The sequence below is a fragment of the Salvelinus alpinus genome, chromosome 31 (genome assembly GCF_045679555.1).
Source record: "Salvelinus alpinus chromosome 31, SLU_Salpinus.1, whole genome shotgun sequence".
NCBI lineage: Eukaryota > Metazoa > Chordata > Actinopteri > Salmoniformes > Salmonidae > Salvelinus > Salvelinus alpinus.
The window spans coordinates 14615791-14633382 of NC_092116.1; the positions used below are offsets into that span (position 1 = coordinate 14615791).

At 40.9% G+C, this 17592-nt stretch overlaps 1 protein-coding gene and 1 non-coding gene across 3 annotated transcripts in view; both read right to left on the minus strand.

Annotated features, from left to right (window-relative positions):
• LOC139560990 (kin of IRRE-like protein 1) overlaps window positions 1-3019 on the minus strand; it is a 36652-nt gene extending 33633 nt beyond the window's left edge. Inside the window, exon 1 of one of the 2 annotated variants that reach the window (XM_071377779.1) lies at window positions 2696-3019. In XM_071377779.1, coding sequence (XP_071233880.1) covers window positions 2696-2741 — 46 coding nt within the window. In that variant the 5' untranslated portion in view covers window positions 2742-3019. The remainder of the gene's footprint in view (window positions 1-2695) is intronic. The other variant, XM_071377780.1, reaches the window with a different exon arrangement.
• A 1186-nt stretch (window positions 3020-4205) lies between these two features.
• Window positions 4206-4279, minus strand: trnar-ucu (transfer RNA arginine (anticodon UCU)). Its single transcript has one exon. It is a non-coding gene; the product is annotated as a tRNA-Arg (tRNA).
• Between the last annotated feature and the right edge of the window lie 13313 nt (window positions 4280-17592).

Sequence of the window (17592 nt, forward strand, 5' to 3'; positions counted from 1 at the left end):
TGAGATAGTTTACAGCCATGCCACAAACATAACATAGAGACATGCATGCTATGTTACATAGTGTGTGTGTGTGTGTGTGTGTGTGTGTGAGTGCGTGCGTGCGTGGCTTGTAGCAGAGCCACTTACACTATATATACAAAAGTACATGGACACCTCTTCAAATGAGTCAATTTGGCTATTTCAGCCACACCCGTTGCTGACTGGTGTATAAAATCGAGCACACTGCCATGCAATCTCCATAGACAAACATTGGCAGTAGAATGGCCTTACTGAAGAGCTCAGTGACTTTCAACGTGGCACCGTCATAGGATGCCACCTTCCTATAAGACAGTTTGTCAAATGTCTGCCCTGTTAGAGCTGCCCCGATCAACTGTAAGTGCTGCTATTGTGAAATGGAAACGTCTAGGAGCAGCAACGGCTCAGCCGCGAAGTGGTAGGCCACACAAGCTCACAGAACGGGACCGCTGAGTGCTGAAGTTGCAACACTCACTACCGGGTTCCAAACTGCCGCTGGAAGCAACGTCAGCACAATAACTGTTCGTCGGGAGCTCCATGAAATTGGTTTCCATGGCCGAGCAGCCACACACGAGCCTAAGATCATCATGTGCAATGCTAAGTGTTGGCTGGAGTGTTGTAAAGCCCACCACCATTGGACTCTGGGGCAGAGGAAATGCGTTCTATGGAGTGACAATCACCCTTCACCATCTGTCAGTTCGATGGACAAATCTGGGTTTGGTGGATGTCAGGAGAACGCTACCTTCCCCAATACATAGTGCCAACTGTAAAGTTTAGTGGAGGAGTAATAATTGTCTAGGGCTGTTTTTTATGGTTTGGGCTAGGCCCCTTAGTTCCAGTGATGGGAAATCTTAACGCTTGATGACAATGCCCCCGTGCACAAAGTGAGGTCCATACAGAAATGGTTTGTTGAGATCGGTGTGGAAAAACTTGACTGGCCTGCACAGAGCCCTGACCTCAACCCCATCGAACACCTTTGGGATGAATTGGAACGCCGACTGCGAGCCAGGCCTAAACGCCCAACATCAGTGCCCGACCCCACTAATGCTCTTGTGGCTGAATGGAAGCAAGTCCCCACAGCAATGTTCCAACATCTAGTGGAAAGCCTTCACAGAAGATTGGAGGATGTTATAGCAGCAAAGGGGGGACCAACTCCATATTAATGCCAATGATTTTGGAATGAGAATGTTCGACAAGCAGATATCCACATACTTTTGGTAATGTAGTGTATATGTGCAATGATGGGTTTATGAGAGAGAAGACTGGACACATCATGCATTCAGCATGTGGCAATGAGGCAATGAGAAAAACAACTGGAATTGGTATGATTGTGTGTGTGTGTGTGTGTGCATGTGTGTGTATGTGCATGTGTTAGTGTGTGTGTAACCGATATGAAATGGCTAGCTAGTTTGCGGGGTGCGCGCTAATAGCGTTTCAATCGGTGACGTCACTCGCTCTGAGACCTTGAAGTAGTTGTTTCCCTTCATTCCATGTGTAAATGTGATGTATGTGTGTAATGACTATTCATAAGGAATACTGATTACAGCAGCCACAACATAGGTCATTTGTGAGTTGTTATACAGGATTAGGCAGTGAAAAAGTAATACAATACTAACATTGAGTATGTAGTTAATAACTAGTAGCCTAATATTGTGTATGGATGTTGAGAGAAGGACAAAGGAGTAGCTCTGGCCTATAGCATTCTAAAAAGAGACACATGGATGACATCATCCTATAGACTTTTCAAACACGCCCCCTACCTACAATATGATAAAGTGGTCGGATGGTCAGTACCTGCGCGCGCCTGCACATCCACAGCACACACACTCTCTTACTGTCACACGCACAAGGTAGACAATGAAAAGGGAGGGTTGCCTTGTGCCGTGCGCGTGAGCACGAGGAAGATGTAATCTAACAGGTAGCCTGAGAAATCACTTTACCCTTGAGCAATTGTCTCCTAGGAACTACGTTATAACAATAGCCTACCTGTCATTACTCAGATATGATATCTAGACGACATTAGGAGTATTATAGTTGAAGCTATGTTGGCCATACCTCGTCTCCAGTGTCCGTGGTATGTGTGTGTGTGTGTGTGTGTGTGTGTGTGTGCGTGCGTGTGTTATTAGGCTATACATATCACAGGCACCAATCAAATATGGCAAGCAACGTTTGAATGATTGAAGCAAACCGTTCCCACATTCCAATATCGAGCACATTTGGTCAATCACTTTAGACGTGCACTGTCATTCAAATCACGTCCTTTCTGTCTAACATCCTATTTGAATAAAGGCTATATGCTACCGAATGCACAGAACTAGGGTCATATTGTGGATACTAGGTTCTTGCACCAATCAGGCCATGATCATGTTAGACACACGCACCATATGAAATAGCCTACCACACACTGCGGCGCATGTAATGACAAACTCATCGCCATACACTCTGAACAATTGAGCATCTACCTCTCTCTCTCTCTCTCTCTCTCTCTCTCTCTCTCTCTCTCTCTCCCACACACACACGCACGCACGCACACACACACACACACACACACACACACACATCTGAAGCGAAACTAGAATAACTTTCCCCCTCATCAAGTTTGAAAGCCTCGGTATTGTTCGACAACATGAAACAGTGTCTCATTGATTAGGGAAGGTAACAGAGAAAACCCCAATCTTACCACGGTGAAAACTCAACGCCAAACTCAGGAGCAAAAGCCTCTGCATGGTTCAGAAGACCAGTAAGTCCGTTAGCTCAATTCTCCGTGAGGACAGCATTAAAAATCCTAGTTGGATTCTATTCACCAGTATAGGGTAATTGTAATCCTTCCAATTAATATATGTGACGATTTTCGTCGTTCTCCACCTCCCCTTTCTGCTCTTTTTTTGAGGTCTACAACATTTCTCCGTTTTTCCTCCTTTCCCCTTTCCGTTGTCCGCTCTTTCGTGCTCGGCGATGGTCCGTTTACTCATTAGCGACGCATTCCTCTCTCTCTCTCTCTCTCTCTCTCTCTCCCTCTCTAGCGCTCACGTCAGCGCCACAGCACACACCCCTCCTCTTTCTAGTCTGAATCTCGCGTTAGATGTTAACCGCTATTAGATGCGCATTTCTTTGTCACCAGGAAACAACTAAAATACTTTGTCCATGTTTGTTGAATTTTGAATCATCATTATCTCTGTATTTTTATTTGTAAGAGAGATGGAGCAATAGGTTATAGATCTCATGACGTGTCATGGTTATGGACTTGACTAGTTGAATCATACTGTAAAGCAAATCATTCTGCATTCATTCTGCGTGACACAACCAAGTTCTACCCCAAAAGTGACAGCATATGTTGCTTCCTTTCCCTCAATTTAATGATGAAGGCTATACAGATGTGGAGTTCACTGTCACCGCTGAGTCTGTATAGTGGTCTATTAGGCTATTGCTCTCATGTTCCCACCCTTCGTTTTGCTTTAAAGTATAGAGCAGTGTTGGAGCGCCCTCAAGTGCACTGACTCCTGAACTACTCCCCAAACAACTGGAGCAACTATTCAAATACCTTCACACGAATGCACCTCATTAAAAACAACAAATTCACCTACACTAATTTGATCACGGAAACATTTACCGCTATAATTAGGATTCCAGGCATTGCCATCATTACAGTGTTACATTGTTTGGTCCGTTATTGCAAGTATAGCTTATTCAGTAGACTGGCATTGATATATTTTTCCTAAATAAGTGGTTCATTTTCTACGATTACTCAGAGAGGATCTACTTCAGGTAAAACTATATAGGCTAGGGATGGATTGTTTGTGCGGTTAAATAAATCTGTCAATAGTAGCATGGGATTTAAAATATATATATTATAATATAGGCCTAGCAAAAATGTCCTTTGATATTGTAATGCTAAATAAGTGGTCGAACATACCATTCTATCACGTAAAGAACAAATAAAACGAAGCATACAAATATGTAAATAAGTGTTTATTTGATATTAATTAAACGCCAGATTATACATTTGTATCATTATTAGGATTTTTTTTAAAGTTATGGTGTATAGATATGTAGTGAAGTGCAGCCATATATTTAGAATACTTCTTAGAAGGATGCATTGAATGAAATGGTGGCTGCAGTTTATTATGGGACAGCATTCATTTTCTATAATAAAAATTTCGCAGGTCTGCCGTGAAGCATCAAGAGTGGCACATCTCTGCCGGGACTCGAACCCGGAGCCTCTGGATTAGAAGTCCAGCGCGCTATTCCATTGCGCCACAGAGACTGCGGCAATTAACGTGATCCTGGTCAGGTTTAGATATTCACATCCCTCTATGTTGACGCTTTCTGTATCCTTCTAGCATCAGCACCACCCTCCGTCGACATTTGAGCTCGATGAGAGAGACCGTTAGAGGGCGCTGTAAGCTCTCTCTTCAATGAACTTCACTCGCTCGAGCCGCTCTCCAGAGCCAAAATGGCGATGGTGTTCATTAGTGGCATGCAGAAAATGCATTCTATTTAGGCTTTAATAAAATGCGCAGTTCAATAAGGAGATTGAAAAGCAATAGCCAATATACTGTGTGGAATATTAGATACAGTTTTTCATCATTATATTTTCCTCAGAAAACCCTACTAACCGAGGGATTTATTTTATTGTGGTGAATCTGCACAGAATAAAACACCCTCAATCAACTAAACTGCCTCCTTTTTACAAGGTTCCATAGCCTACTGGATATATTATGATGATTGGCAACTTTTTGTCTGCTATGACTGTTCTCTCAGACAGCAGATAGCAATGTATATAAATTAAGCAATGAGGCCCGAGGATGTGAGGTATATGGTCAATAAACCATGGCTAAGGGCTGATCTTACGCATGATGCAACACAGAGTGCCTAGATACAGCCCTTAGCTGTGGTATATGTCTTTTGTAAAGAGCAGCCATATTGTTGTCAGTCTGCTAGGGACCTGTTTTTAACATTTTAAGTGTGTATGTTTATTCTGTGTTACCATTTAATTAGCTAGTAAATAAATAATTAAACCAATTTGTGTAGTACTGAATCATAAGCAAGGTTCTGGTTTTTGCAGATGCAAGGAGGTTACGACTGTTCAGAAGGATGATATGATACGAGGTTATGATTAATAAATTGACTGTTTATAGATGTGATAGGTAAAGACCTTTAGTTTAATTCGGGAGATGGTCACTCTTTAAAGAACCGCTCTCCTGGTGCCCCAGATCCTAATGAGTTAATTTTTACATGATTAATTGAATCGAGTAACAATTAAATATAGTTAGTTGATTAGATAAATAACAGTCTTCAGATTAATGTTAAAGTAAAATCATGACAATATCAAGGATACTGTCACGCCCTGACCATAGTTTGCTTTGTATGTTTCTATGGTTTGTTTGGTCAGGGTGTGATCTGAGTGGGCATTCTATGTTGTATGTCTAGTTTGTCTGTTTCTATGTGTTTGGCCTGATATGGTTCTCAATCAGAGGCAGGTGTTAGTCGTTGTCTCTGATTGGGAACCATATTTAGGTAGCCTGTTTTGTATTCTGGGTTGTGGGTGATTGTTCCTGTTACTGTGTTCCTGTGTTTACGTTACGGGATTGTTTCGTCTTCGTTCATTTTGTCGGTTTATTGTTTTTTGTTCCTTGTTAAAGTATTCTATTAAAATGGATAATCATCACGCTGCATTTTGGTCCTCTGATCCTTTCTACTACTCCTCCTCAGAAGAGGAGGAAGACGAGCATTACAGATAGCATCAAAAATGAATACATAAATACCATTTGAAGCTTGATGAGTTGATCATTTGAATCAGCTGTGTAGTGCTAAGGCAAAAACAAAGATGCTCTCCTTTGAGTCCCCAAGAACAGGACTGAGAACCACTGCTCTTCATTGGGACCTCTTCACCTGCAGACAGGCTTTCACAGCTCTCTGTATCTGTGGACAAAAAACATCACAAGAAACAGACTTGATTATACTCAAATTAGACAGCACTGAATATTATGTTACTCTTATCGCTGTCGTCACTTCTAGGGACTGGAACTACACGAAAGTACCTGCCCTATACAGAATAGCCTACTCTCTCTTTGACAGTTGGGGCTGCTAACGTTATCCTTTCACCCTCCTCCATGGCTGTTAGCTAGCTACCTACAAATGCATTTTTAGTTTTTTTTTACAATGATAAATACATCAAGATAGCTGGCTAATATGAAGTTAGGTAGTTGGTGATATTTCATTAACTTAGCTAGCTAGCTATACAGTATGTAAAGCTAGCTCGATAGCTAGCTAGCTACGTTACCAGCTAATTCAGACTTCATTCAGTATTATCTCTTTGTTATTCTTAAATGTTGATTATTGTTCTTGGTCCCTGATTGTCCCCTATGCCTACATGAATAATCTAAAGAAAATGAAGTGACATGATCCATCTTAAATTGTTAAAGGAAAGATCCCCCTCCATATTTTATTTTCAGTAGTCTACTGTTGATACAGTCCCAAAATGTTTTGAGACTTATTTTCATGTAATCCCATTTCAGTTTCTCTGACTGCTTGTCAGACTGCTTGTAACTTGTGATGATAGGAATAAAATAGCCTATACAAAGGAATTTATACTATCCATGTAGCTACTTCAAATTTAGGCACATATCCAAATCCAGGGTCTAATAATACATGTAAATTCTTCAGAATCACATTCCTGTCAGCATCCCGTGACAGGGAAGTAACCTTTAGGAAGAAACCAGGAAATACATGTCAGGGAATTCCCTTCTGATAGGCTACCCTTGCGACTATGTTTAGCATGAATATACCTCCATATTACCTGGATAGCCAGTAGGCTACAGCTCAACATTTTTAAGGGCAACCGCTTAAAAATGTTTGTAGGTCATATACAGTGGGGAGAACAAGTATTTGATACACTGCCGATTTTGCAGGTTTTCCTACTTACAAAGCATGTAGAGGTCTGTCATTTTTATCATAGGTACACTTCAACTGTGAGAGACGGAATCTAAAACAAAAATCCAGAAAATCACATTGTATGATTTTTAAATAATTAATTTGCATTTTATTGCATGACATAAGTATTTGATCACCTACCAACCAGTAAGAATTACGGCTCTCACAGACCTGTTAGTTTTTCTTTAAGAAGCCCTCCTGTTCTCCACTCATTACCTGTATTAACTGCACCTGTTTGAACTCGTTACCTGTATAAAAGACACCTGTCCACACACTCAATCAAACAGATTCCAACCTCTCCACAATGGCCAAGACCAGAGAGCTGTGTAAGGACATCAGGGATAAAATTGTAGACCTGCACAAGGCTGGGATGGGCTACAGGACAATAGGCAAGCAGCTTGGTGAGAAGGAAACAACTGTTGGCGCAATTATTAGAAAATGGAAGAAGTTCAAGATGACGGTCAATCACCCTCGGTCTGGGGCTCCATGCAAGATTTCACCTCGTGGGGCATCAATGATCATGAGGAAGGTGAGGGATCAGCCCAGAACTACACGGCAGGACCTGGTCAATGACCTGAAGAGAGCTGGGACCACAGTCTCAAAGAAAACCATTAGTAACACACTACGCCGTCATGGATTAAAATCCTGCAGCGCACGCAAGGTCCCCCTGCTTAAGCCAGTGCATGTCCAGGCCTGTCTGAAGTTTGCCAATGACCATCTGGATGATCCAGAGGAGGAATGGGAGAAGGTCATGTGGTCTGATGAGACAAAAATAGAGCTTGTTGGTCTAACTCCACTCGCCGTGTTTGGAGGAAGAAGAAGTATGAGTACAACCCCAAGAACACCATCCCAACCGTGAAGCATGGAGGTGGAAACATCATTCTTTGGGGATGCTTTTCTGCAAAGGGGACAGGACGACTGCACCGTATTGAGGGGAGGATGGATGGGGCCATGTATCGCGAGATCTTGGCCAACAACCTCCTTCCCTCAGTAAGAGCATTGAAGATGGGTCGTGGCTGGGTCTTCCAGCATGACAACGACACGAAGCACACAGCCATGGCAACTAAGGAGTGGCTCCGTAAGAAGCATCTCAAGGTCCTGGAGTGGCCTAGCCAGTCTCCAGACCTGAACCCAATAGAAAATCTTTGGAGGGAGCTGAAACTCCGTATTGCCCAGCAACAGCCCCGAAACCTGAAGGATCTGGAGAAGATCTGTAGGGAGGAGTGGGCCAAAATCCCTGCTGCAGTGTGTGCAAACCTAGTCAAGAACTACAGGAAACGTATGATCTCTGTAATTGCAAACAAAGGTTTCTGTACCAAATATTAAGTTCTGCTTTTCTGATGTATCAAATACTTATGTCATGCAATAAAATGCAAATTAATTACTTAAAAATCATACAATGTGATTTTCTGGATTTTTGTTTTAGATTCCGTCTCTCATAGTTGAAGTGTACCTATGATAAAAATTACAGACCTCTACATGCTTTGTAAGTAGGAAAACCTGCAAAATCGGCAGTGTATCAAATACTTGTTCTCCCCACTGTATGTAGGTTTAGATATTCAAAAAAATGGGTTGGGCACTTGTCTTTTATTCAGATTGGGAGTGGAAGCCATGTTTAATACACTCTTCCTCTGTCCTGCCTCTCACACAGGTGTTGCACACAGGCTGGGTACCAGTCTGTTTAGCTAACATTCCACTCCTTGTACTTCGTGTCATATGTCAAAGATGTTTCGCGATGGCAAAGAGTACAAGGAGTGGAATGTTAGCTAAACAGAACTGGTACCCAGGCTGCCTCTCACATAGGCTCATATTTGATCTTTGACCTGCATGTCCTAAACTCGAGGACTGGGAACGACCTTCTCGTACTCTTCTGGTTCCTCAGTTTTAATTAGGACAGACTCAACAATGCCAAGGCTCTGTTGTGGTTCACAAGTCAGTGTCCAACACTTTACTGTAGTAACTGAAATGCAGAGTAGGGATTCATATTTTCCAGAAAATCTACCACGTTTCAATACTGGGAATAATTAATATTTATCCCGAGAGTCCCGGGAAATACTACAAAAATCAGAAATGCCCATTTAAAGCATTTAAACCAAGATATGGTCCCTATGCCAGGGTTCTCCCCCCAAAAGATTGTTGCTGCCCCATATTGCCGGCTTGGCTGCGGCACTAGTGAAACTGATATTTAGTAATGATAGTGTAACTTTGTTCGTCAATGACATTGTTGTGAATTGCCAACCAGGCCGTTAATAAATTCTGATCGTTACCATGTTCCTCAATTAATTCAGCACATTTCAGCAGTAGGCCTTGGCTATTTCGACACAGAAGTGCGCTCAGAGCGCACCCCGAGTATGCTATATCGCAAGTGCAGTCAAACAAAAGTCAAATGAACAAAGTTGCTAAGCTTGATAGATAACCTCCAACGAATGACAAAAAACTTTGTTCGTTCAATTTTTTCACACTGGGCGCTTTAACTGGACATTGTTCTACAGGAGTTCCACCAGCTGAAAAAGCTAAGTAGTAAGGTTAACATGATGCCGACGCCATCAAATTGCAGTCACTGTACTCATAATATGCAGGAGAACTATTATGGAGGCAAATCCCTGCCAAAAGGTTGTATGTATGTATTGTTAGGATCGTAAGAAAATCCATATGTAAATTGTTAGGATCGTAAGAAAAGCCATGCGTGAAACACTAAACGTAAAAAAAAACGATCACTAAACGTACAAACCCTTTGTTACGACTATGAATTAACATTTACACGTTCGGTTTTTACTTTACGTCTCCCTTTACTCGGTTACAGACATGTTTTATGCGTACAAACTTTTGTTAGTAATGTCGCATCTGCAAAGGACATGAACTGAATTTAACTGGTCGAACTGAGCTCGTCAATGAAAAACTCTAGCCCAGACATTAGAGTTTCTTTGCAGCTAACGTTACCGGTTTAATTTCCAAAATAAAAGTATTGAGCTTGTTTTAGAACTGCATTCAATAACGACGTTATACCAGTAGATTATGTAGTATAGGCTTGGGCCTGAGAATGATAAAGACATAGAAGAACCTTGTCTAGAATAACCGCCTGAGCTGCAAAATAGGAAGTAAATATTGTTTATGCTAGGCCTATTCCTCTATCTTAATATGTCATGCTGCTGTGTGTTATTTAATGGCCATATAATTGCATAATACATTTTTATAGACGCGTGGGGCAATTGTGATGATCATGTAACCTAATGAATCACATGTTTTCCAGTTTTTGGGAGCTTGGACTGTAGGTCTAATATTAGTCATTTTGACTGTTGTATTAGTGAATTCCACTACTATACCCTTGTTATAGCAATTTACGTTGCACAACGCCATCACGCAGAGGCTATATCCATATCAATAAATGTGACAAAACAAAATATTGATTAAGTCTTGGCTATACCCTGTCCTGAGCAAAATAGCCAAGGGGTCCCAAATGGTCAAGACTACCTATAGCCTATTCTTATTGCCAGATCTGTTTTCCCTATCAGCCACTGCACATGCTTCTTCAACTATTTTGTTGAAAATGTATTTAGAGGCTATATTTAGAGACCTGTTAGCTAGGGTCTCTTTTTATGGGGAGCCCTATAATAAACACAGTTATAAAACACAAATAGAGTTCTAAAATTATTCCGCAAGACACCAGTACCCAAAATGATAGCCCAAATTCCTAAATTGCAATGCCTATAAGTTGAAGGCATATTTTTTTATTTGGATAGGCCTAAATTAAACATTGAATTATTAAAGTGATAGGCAAAAGAACTTTGGAGAATTTAGATACATTTCAATAAACAAATACATAAGACTGTTCTATTCTCTTTGATTTATTTCCTATTGCATCTCAGACTGAACTGAATGAAGGATGAATTAAATGTTCAAATATGTCGGAATGACGAGTTGCATGCATCATGCATGCTCTGCACTTTATTTGGCTAGTAGGCAAATAGGCCTACATTAGGGTATAATGACTATGACTGCATGCCTCCAGAAGGGCATCTTCTGAGGCTGAGGGGTGCTCTTCTGAAGGTGGTGCTATGGTGTTGCATGGACATCACAAGCTCTTCAACTGGGCAGCAGTGTCGCGATGGAGGGAATAGCCTATACGGAGACTACCTAAGACCACTGCAACATAGTTATTGTAAAGTGAGGGAAAAGCTAATGCCAGATTTAGCCTATGTTTAACCTCTCCCTTGTTCATTTCAAAGTCCATATGTTCATGGCCCGTTTCATATAAATCATGTCAAATTATTTAAAATTCATATGAACCCCTTCTACAGAATATGCTTGGCAAGGTTTTGAGTGATGTAAAACATATTTTGAGTGGGAAAGACTCCAGTGGATTCAATTAATAGATCCACCCAGTGGCGATCCATCATTCAGGGCAAATTATTGTTTTGAGCCCCACATTTCTTGCCAAAAAATGTTTGGGGAGTGCCTGTTTTGCATGTTATTTTGACAACAATTCGTATCACATTTCAGGTTGCAAACAACATAAAAAAAAATATATATCATTGAGTTAATAAAGCCGCATACAAACATGGTCTCTTTTTTGTTTTCTTGAGTAAGGCAGCTCCAAAATGCAGGTGTTTCAGCCTGGCTCAGTGCTTTCTGTGGTGGTGGACCAGGCAAGCCAGCAGAAAATACGGAGCATTGTGCCGTGATTGGCTCAGTGTTCTGTCACTCATGGGGACACTACGTCACGGCCAAGTCTAAGGGTAGACTTTTCCTTAAGGGTAAATTCTAGCCCCTTGGGTGCTGCCATAGTGTTACATTAGAAGTGCCCATCCAAGAAGGCTCAAGGTCATTGGCCACAGATAAAATGACGTCAAATCATGTTATATGTACAGTAGCTTTGATTGGACTGATCATGTCAACATCATAGTTTCAAAATCTTAGCTAGCAGTCATCATTCTGAATCAAATCGACAATCTACTGGCAAATCCTTTTTAATCTTTGTCATATGAAGATAAATGATGAAGAGAAATTATAGATAATGCGTATCGGGGCTCATCGGCCATTGGACATAAAACAACTCGGAACTGCGAAAACTTGACTACAGTGAGTTCAAGACAACTGAGAAGTCGGGAATAAACCAGCTCCAACTGGGAAAATACGTTTTGAACGTTCATCCAACTCGGAATTGTAAATCCGGACCTCTTTCTAGAGCTACGACCTGAAGACCTTGTTTTTTTTAGAGTTCCCAGTTGTTTTGAAAGCACCATAAATCCAGAGAATGCCATACTTTTATTTCAAAATTTGCCCACGAAGGACCGCCGTGTAACCTTCCTGTTCAAGTGGGCACAGCACAACAAGGTGAGTCCAAAAATGTATTGTATGCTGCTACATAAATTATGTAATATGCCAGGGAGATATGTATACTGTAACTAAGAAAGTAATTCTAAGTGTATGTTGTGTAGTAAGATGTCAGTAGCCCATGTGTGTCAAGGTGTGTGCGTACTGGTAGCGAGGTCAGGTGCAGGAGAGCAGAGATTTGTGAACAGGCGCACACTTTATTGAGGCAAAAGTGCAAAACGCGCAAAACAGTCACAAGAATTATGTTTAACAATAAACATCTTCATGAAAATAACACGGAAAAAACAAGCCAGTCTGGCGCGTCAACAAAAACACACATAACACAAACAATCTTACACAAAGACATGATGGGGATCAGAGGAATAAATACATGTAGATTGATTGGGGAATGAAAACCAGGTATGCAGGGAACAAGACAAAACAAATGGATACATGAAAAATGGAGCGGCGATGGCTAGAAAGCCGGTGACGTCGACCGCCGAACGCCGCCCGAACAAGGAGAGGAGCCGACTTCGGCGGAAGTCGTGACAATGTGCCTCTCCCTAATCATTTGTTCTATTTACAACTCTTAATTTTGCCTTCTGTTCTGACTTGGTGGTGTACATGTAGCCTATAACCTGTTTTAGAGAAATGTAATCATTGAATATTGTAAGAGCTTTCATTGTCTGCTTATATGCCCCCTTTATTTAGCCTATGGTTCTGACTTGGTGTACAGGGAAAACACTGTAAGAACGACACATGTTCTGAATTCTGTCGCTGTACATTTCAAAAGTGCTAAACAAATAGTTATATTGACTACATCCGTCCTAGTTCGCTCATTAATGTCTAAATCGAAATTTCGGACAGGTGTCTTTTATACTGATAACAAGTTCAAACAGGTGGCATTAATACAGGTAACGAGCGGAGGACAGAGGAGCCTCTTAAAGAAAAAGTTACAGGTCTGTGAGAGCCAGAAATCTTGCTTGTTTGTAGGTGACCAAATACTTATTTTCCACCATAATTTGCAAATAAATTCATAAAAAATCCTACAATGTGATTTTCTGGATTTTCTTTTCTCATTTTGTCTGTCATAGTTGAAGTGTACCTATGATGAAAATTACAGGCCTCTCTCATCTTTTTAAGTGGGAGAACTTGCACAATTGGTGGCTGACTAAATACTTTTTTGCTCCACTGTAATACTGATTATGATTGCAGACAGAGCCCAGAGAATGGGATGGTGCAATACTGAATTAGTCATATTTTGATAAGGTGTATGCATGGGGATGTTCAAGTCACTTAGAGATATGCCCATGCTGTAGAGATACACCTAGCGGACTGAAACTTCACTGTTGTCGGCATAATACAGCTAGTGGTATCTAGACTTGCGCTGGCAAAAAAATCCATGACATTAGCTCCCTAAATGTGAAGAAAACTCAACTGAGGAGTAATAGACAATGGACACTTTTAACTTGAAAACATGCAGGGTACCTCTTTCCAGTTTGCCTGACTTCCGTTTTTTTATACTGTGTTATGCTTGTAGCACTACTCATAGCCCATTTGTTGTACTTTTTTTGTTTGTTGGTGAGATGAAACTGCCAAAACTCAGTAAGGTAGCATTTTAAGTCAGAATTGCAACACAATATTTGTTCAAGGCTAAAATGTTAGTCCGTAATTGTTGACATTTACATTCATGTTTCACGCATGGCTTTTCTTACGAGCCCAACGATATGTATGTTCAACCTTTTGGCAGGTATCTGGCTCCATAAACGATCGCCTTATGGAGAGGATAGACGAGTTGCAAGCCCCTCGGATCTGGCAGACTCACTAAACACAAATGCTTATTTGTAAATGGTGTCTGAGTGTTGGAGTGTGTCCCTGGCTATCCATAAATTTAAAAAACAAGAAAATTATGCCTTCTGGTTTGCTTAATATGAAGAATTTGAAAGTATTTGATACTTAATTATATTTTAGCAATTACATTTACTTTTGATACTTAAGTATATTTAAAACCAAATACTTTTAGACTTTTACTCATCTTGGTGGGGCAAACAATGTATTTTTTTATTTTTATGCATGCCAGCAAAGCCACTACACAACACAAAACAATACATTCATTGCACTATAACAGTGACAAATGGTGCCCACAAACTGTTAGGGCCGACATAAAGCTGTCCCAACAGCAGACCTTTCTTTTCAGCACCATGGAGTGAATCCTTACCACTGCTAGACCTGGCTATCAGCGGAGCCTTGGCTGGCTGCGAAACAATTAATTCAGCCTCATTTACTGCCTTTTAAAAAAACATGGCTGTTTTTGTCTGACTTGCTTAAACAAATCTGGTTTCTACTGACCAACTATGGCATAATGGAATGATGAGTGGATGAGAGGCAATCCGTAATTTCGATTAAGACAATGAGTGTCCTGGTGCCCTGAATTACGCGTCGCCACTATATAGGGATATTGTTATCCACGTCGGCACCAACGATGTTAGGACGAAACATTCAGAGGTCACCAAGCGCAACGTAACTTTAGCATGTAACTTAACTAGAAACGTGTTGGCATCGAGTAATTGTCTCTGGCCCCCTCCCAGTTAGGGGGAATGATGAGCTCTACAGCAGACTCAAACGCAGGTTGAACACTGTTTTCTGCCCCTCCCAAAAGATAGAATTTGTAGATAACTGTCCTTCTTTCTGGGCCTGCTGAGGAGTGACGTACTCCATCCAAGCTGGAGGGGTGCTCTCATCTTATCTATCAACATAGACAGGGCTCTAACTCCTCTAGCTCTACAATGAGGCCAGGCAGCAGTGGTGTAAAGTACTTAAGTAAAAATACTGTCAAGTAATACTTAAATATTTTTGGGGGATATCTGTACTTTACTTTACTATTTATATTTTTGCCAACTTTTACTTTTACGAAACTACATTCCTAAAGAAAATGTACTTTTTACTCCATTCATTTTCGCTGACACCCAAACATTTTGACAGGAAAATGGTCCAATTCACCCACTCATCAAGAGAACATCCCTGGTCATCCCTACTACCTCTGATCTGGCGGACTCACTAAACACAAATGCTTTGTTTGCAAATTATGTCTTAGTGTTGGAGTGTGCCCCTGGCTATCTGCCAATAAATAAACAAATAAAATTGTGCCGTCTGGTTTGCTTGTAAGGAATTTGAAATGGTTTATACTTTTACTTTTGCTTTTGTACATTTTAGCAATTCCATTTACTTTTGATACTTTTGATATTTAAAACCAATTACTTTTAGACTTTGACTCAAGTAGTATTTTACTTATTCCTTTACTCAAGTAGTATTTTACTGAGTGGATTACTTTTATACTGGGTATCTGAACTTTTTTAAGGTATCTGAACTTTTACTCAAGTATGACAATTGAGTACTTTTTCCACCACTGCCAGCTTAGTTGGAGTCTGCTACTAGCACAGTCAGTGTAGTCAGCTCAGCTTTCTCCATTGAGTCCGTGTCTGTGCCTCGATCGAGGCTGGGCAAAACTAACAATCTCACTGGAATAAATACCTCCTCCATTCCTGTCATTATTGAAAGAGATTGGGGTACCTCACATCTCAAAATAGGACTACTTAATGTTAGATCCCTCACTTCCAAGGCAGTCATAGTCAATGAACTAATCACTGATCATAACCTTGATGTGATTGGCCTGACTGAAACATGGCTCAAGCCTGATGAATTTACAGTGTTAAATGAGGCTTTTCCTCATGGTTACACTAGTAACCATAACCCCCGCCCATCTCGCAAAGGCCGGAGGTGCTGCTAACATTTACGACAGAAAATATACCCCAAAATAATTACTGTGTTTTAGTCTTTTGAGCTTCTAGTCATGAAATCTATGCAGCCTACACAAACACTTTTTTATAGCTACTGTTTACAGACCTCCTGGACTGTATACAGCGTTCCTCACTGAGTTCCCTGAATTCCTATCGGACATTGTAGTCATTGCAGATAATATTCAAATTTTTGGTGACTTCAATATTCACATGGAAATGTCCACAGACCAATTCCAAAAGGCATTCGGAGCCATGATAAACTTAGTGGGTTTTGTCCAACATGTTTCTGGACCTACGTATTGCGACAGTCATACCCTGGATATAGTTTTGTCCTGCATAATAATTATTTTGGATCTGTCGTACAACAATCTTATTACGTTTTCAGACCCCAACCAAGGATTATCAAAAGCTGCGCTATAAAAACTCGAACAACCCAAAGATTCCTAGATGCCCTGCCAGACTCCCTCCACCTACCCAAGGACGTCAGAGTACAAAAATCAGTTAACCACCTAACTGAGGCTCTACATTTAACCTTGCGTAAAACCCTAGATGCAGTCGCATCCCTAAAAACAAAAAACAGTTATCACAAGAAATTAGCTCGCTGGTATACAGAAAATACCCAAGCCCTGAAGCAAGCTCCCAGAAAATGGGCACGGAAATGACGCTCCATCAAACTGGAAGTCTTCTAGCTTGGAAAGACAGTACCGTGCAATATCAAAGAACCTGCTCGATCAGCCTAATTTTCCAACCTAATTGAGGAGAAATATTTTTGATAGTGTCGCAAAGCTAACTAAAAAGCAGCATTCCCCAAGAGAGGATGGCTTCACTTCAGCAGTGATCAATTCATGAACTTCTTCGACGAAAAGATCATGATCATTAAAAAGCAAATTATGGACTCCTCTTTGAATCTGTGTATTCCTCCAAAGCTCAGTTGTTCTGAGTCTGCACAGAACTGCTAGGACCTAGAATCAAAGGAGACACTCAAGTTTTTTAATCCTGTATCTCTTGACACATTCACGAAAATAGTCATGGTCTCTAAACCTTCCAGCTACATACTGGACCCTATTCCAACTAAACTACTGAAAGAGCTGCTTCCTGTGCTTGGCCCTCCTATGTTGAACATAATAAACGGCTCTCTATCCTCTGAATGTGTACCAAACTCACTAAAAGTGGCAGTAATAAAGCCTTTCTTGAAAAAGCCAAGCCTTGACCCGGAAAATGTAAAAAACTATCGGCCTATATCGAATCTCCCATTCCTCTCAATTTATTTTGAAAAAGCTGTGGCGCAGCAACTCACTGCCTTCCTGAAGACAAATAATGTATACGAAATGCTTCAGTCTGGTTTTAGACCCCATCATAGTACTGAGGCTGCACTCGTGAAGGTGACAAATGAACTTTTAATGGCTTCAGACCAAGGCTCTAACTCTGTCCTTGTTCTCCTAGATCTTAGTGCCGCTTTTGACACCATCGATCGCCACATTCTTTTGGAGAGATTGGAAACCCTAATTGGACTACACCAGTGGCACTCATTGTG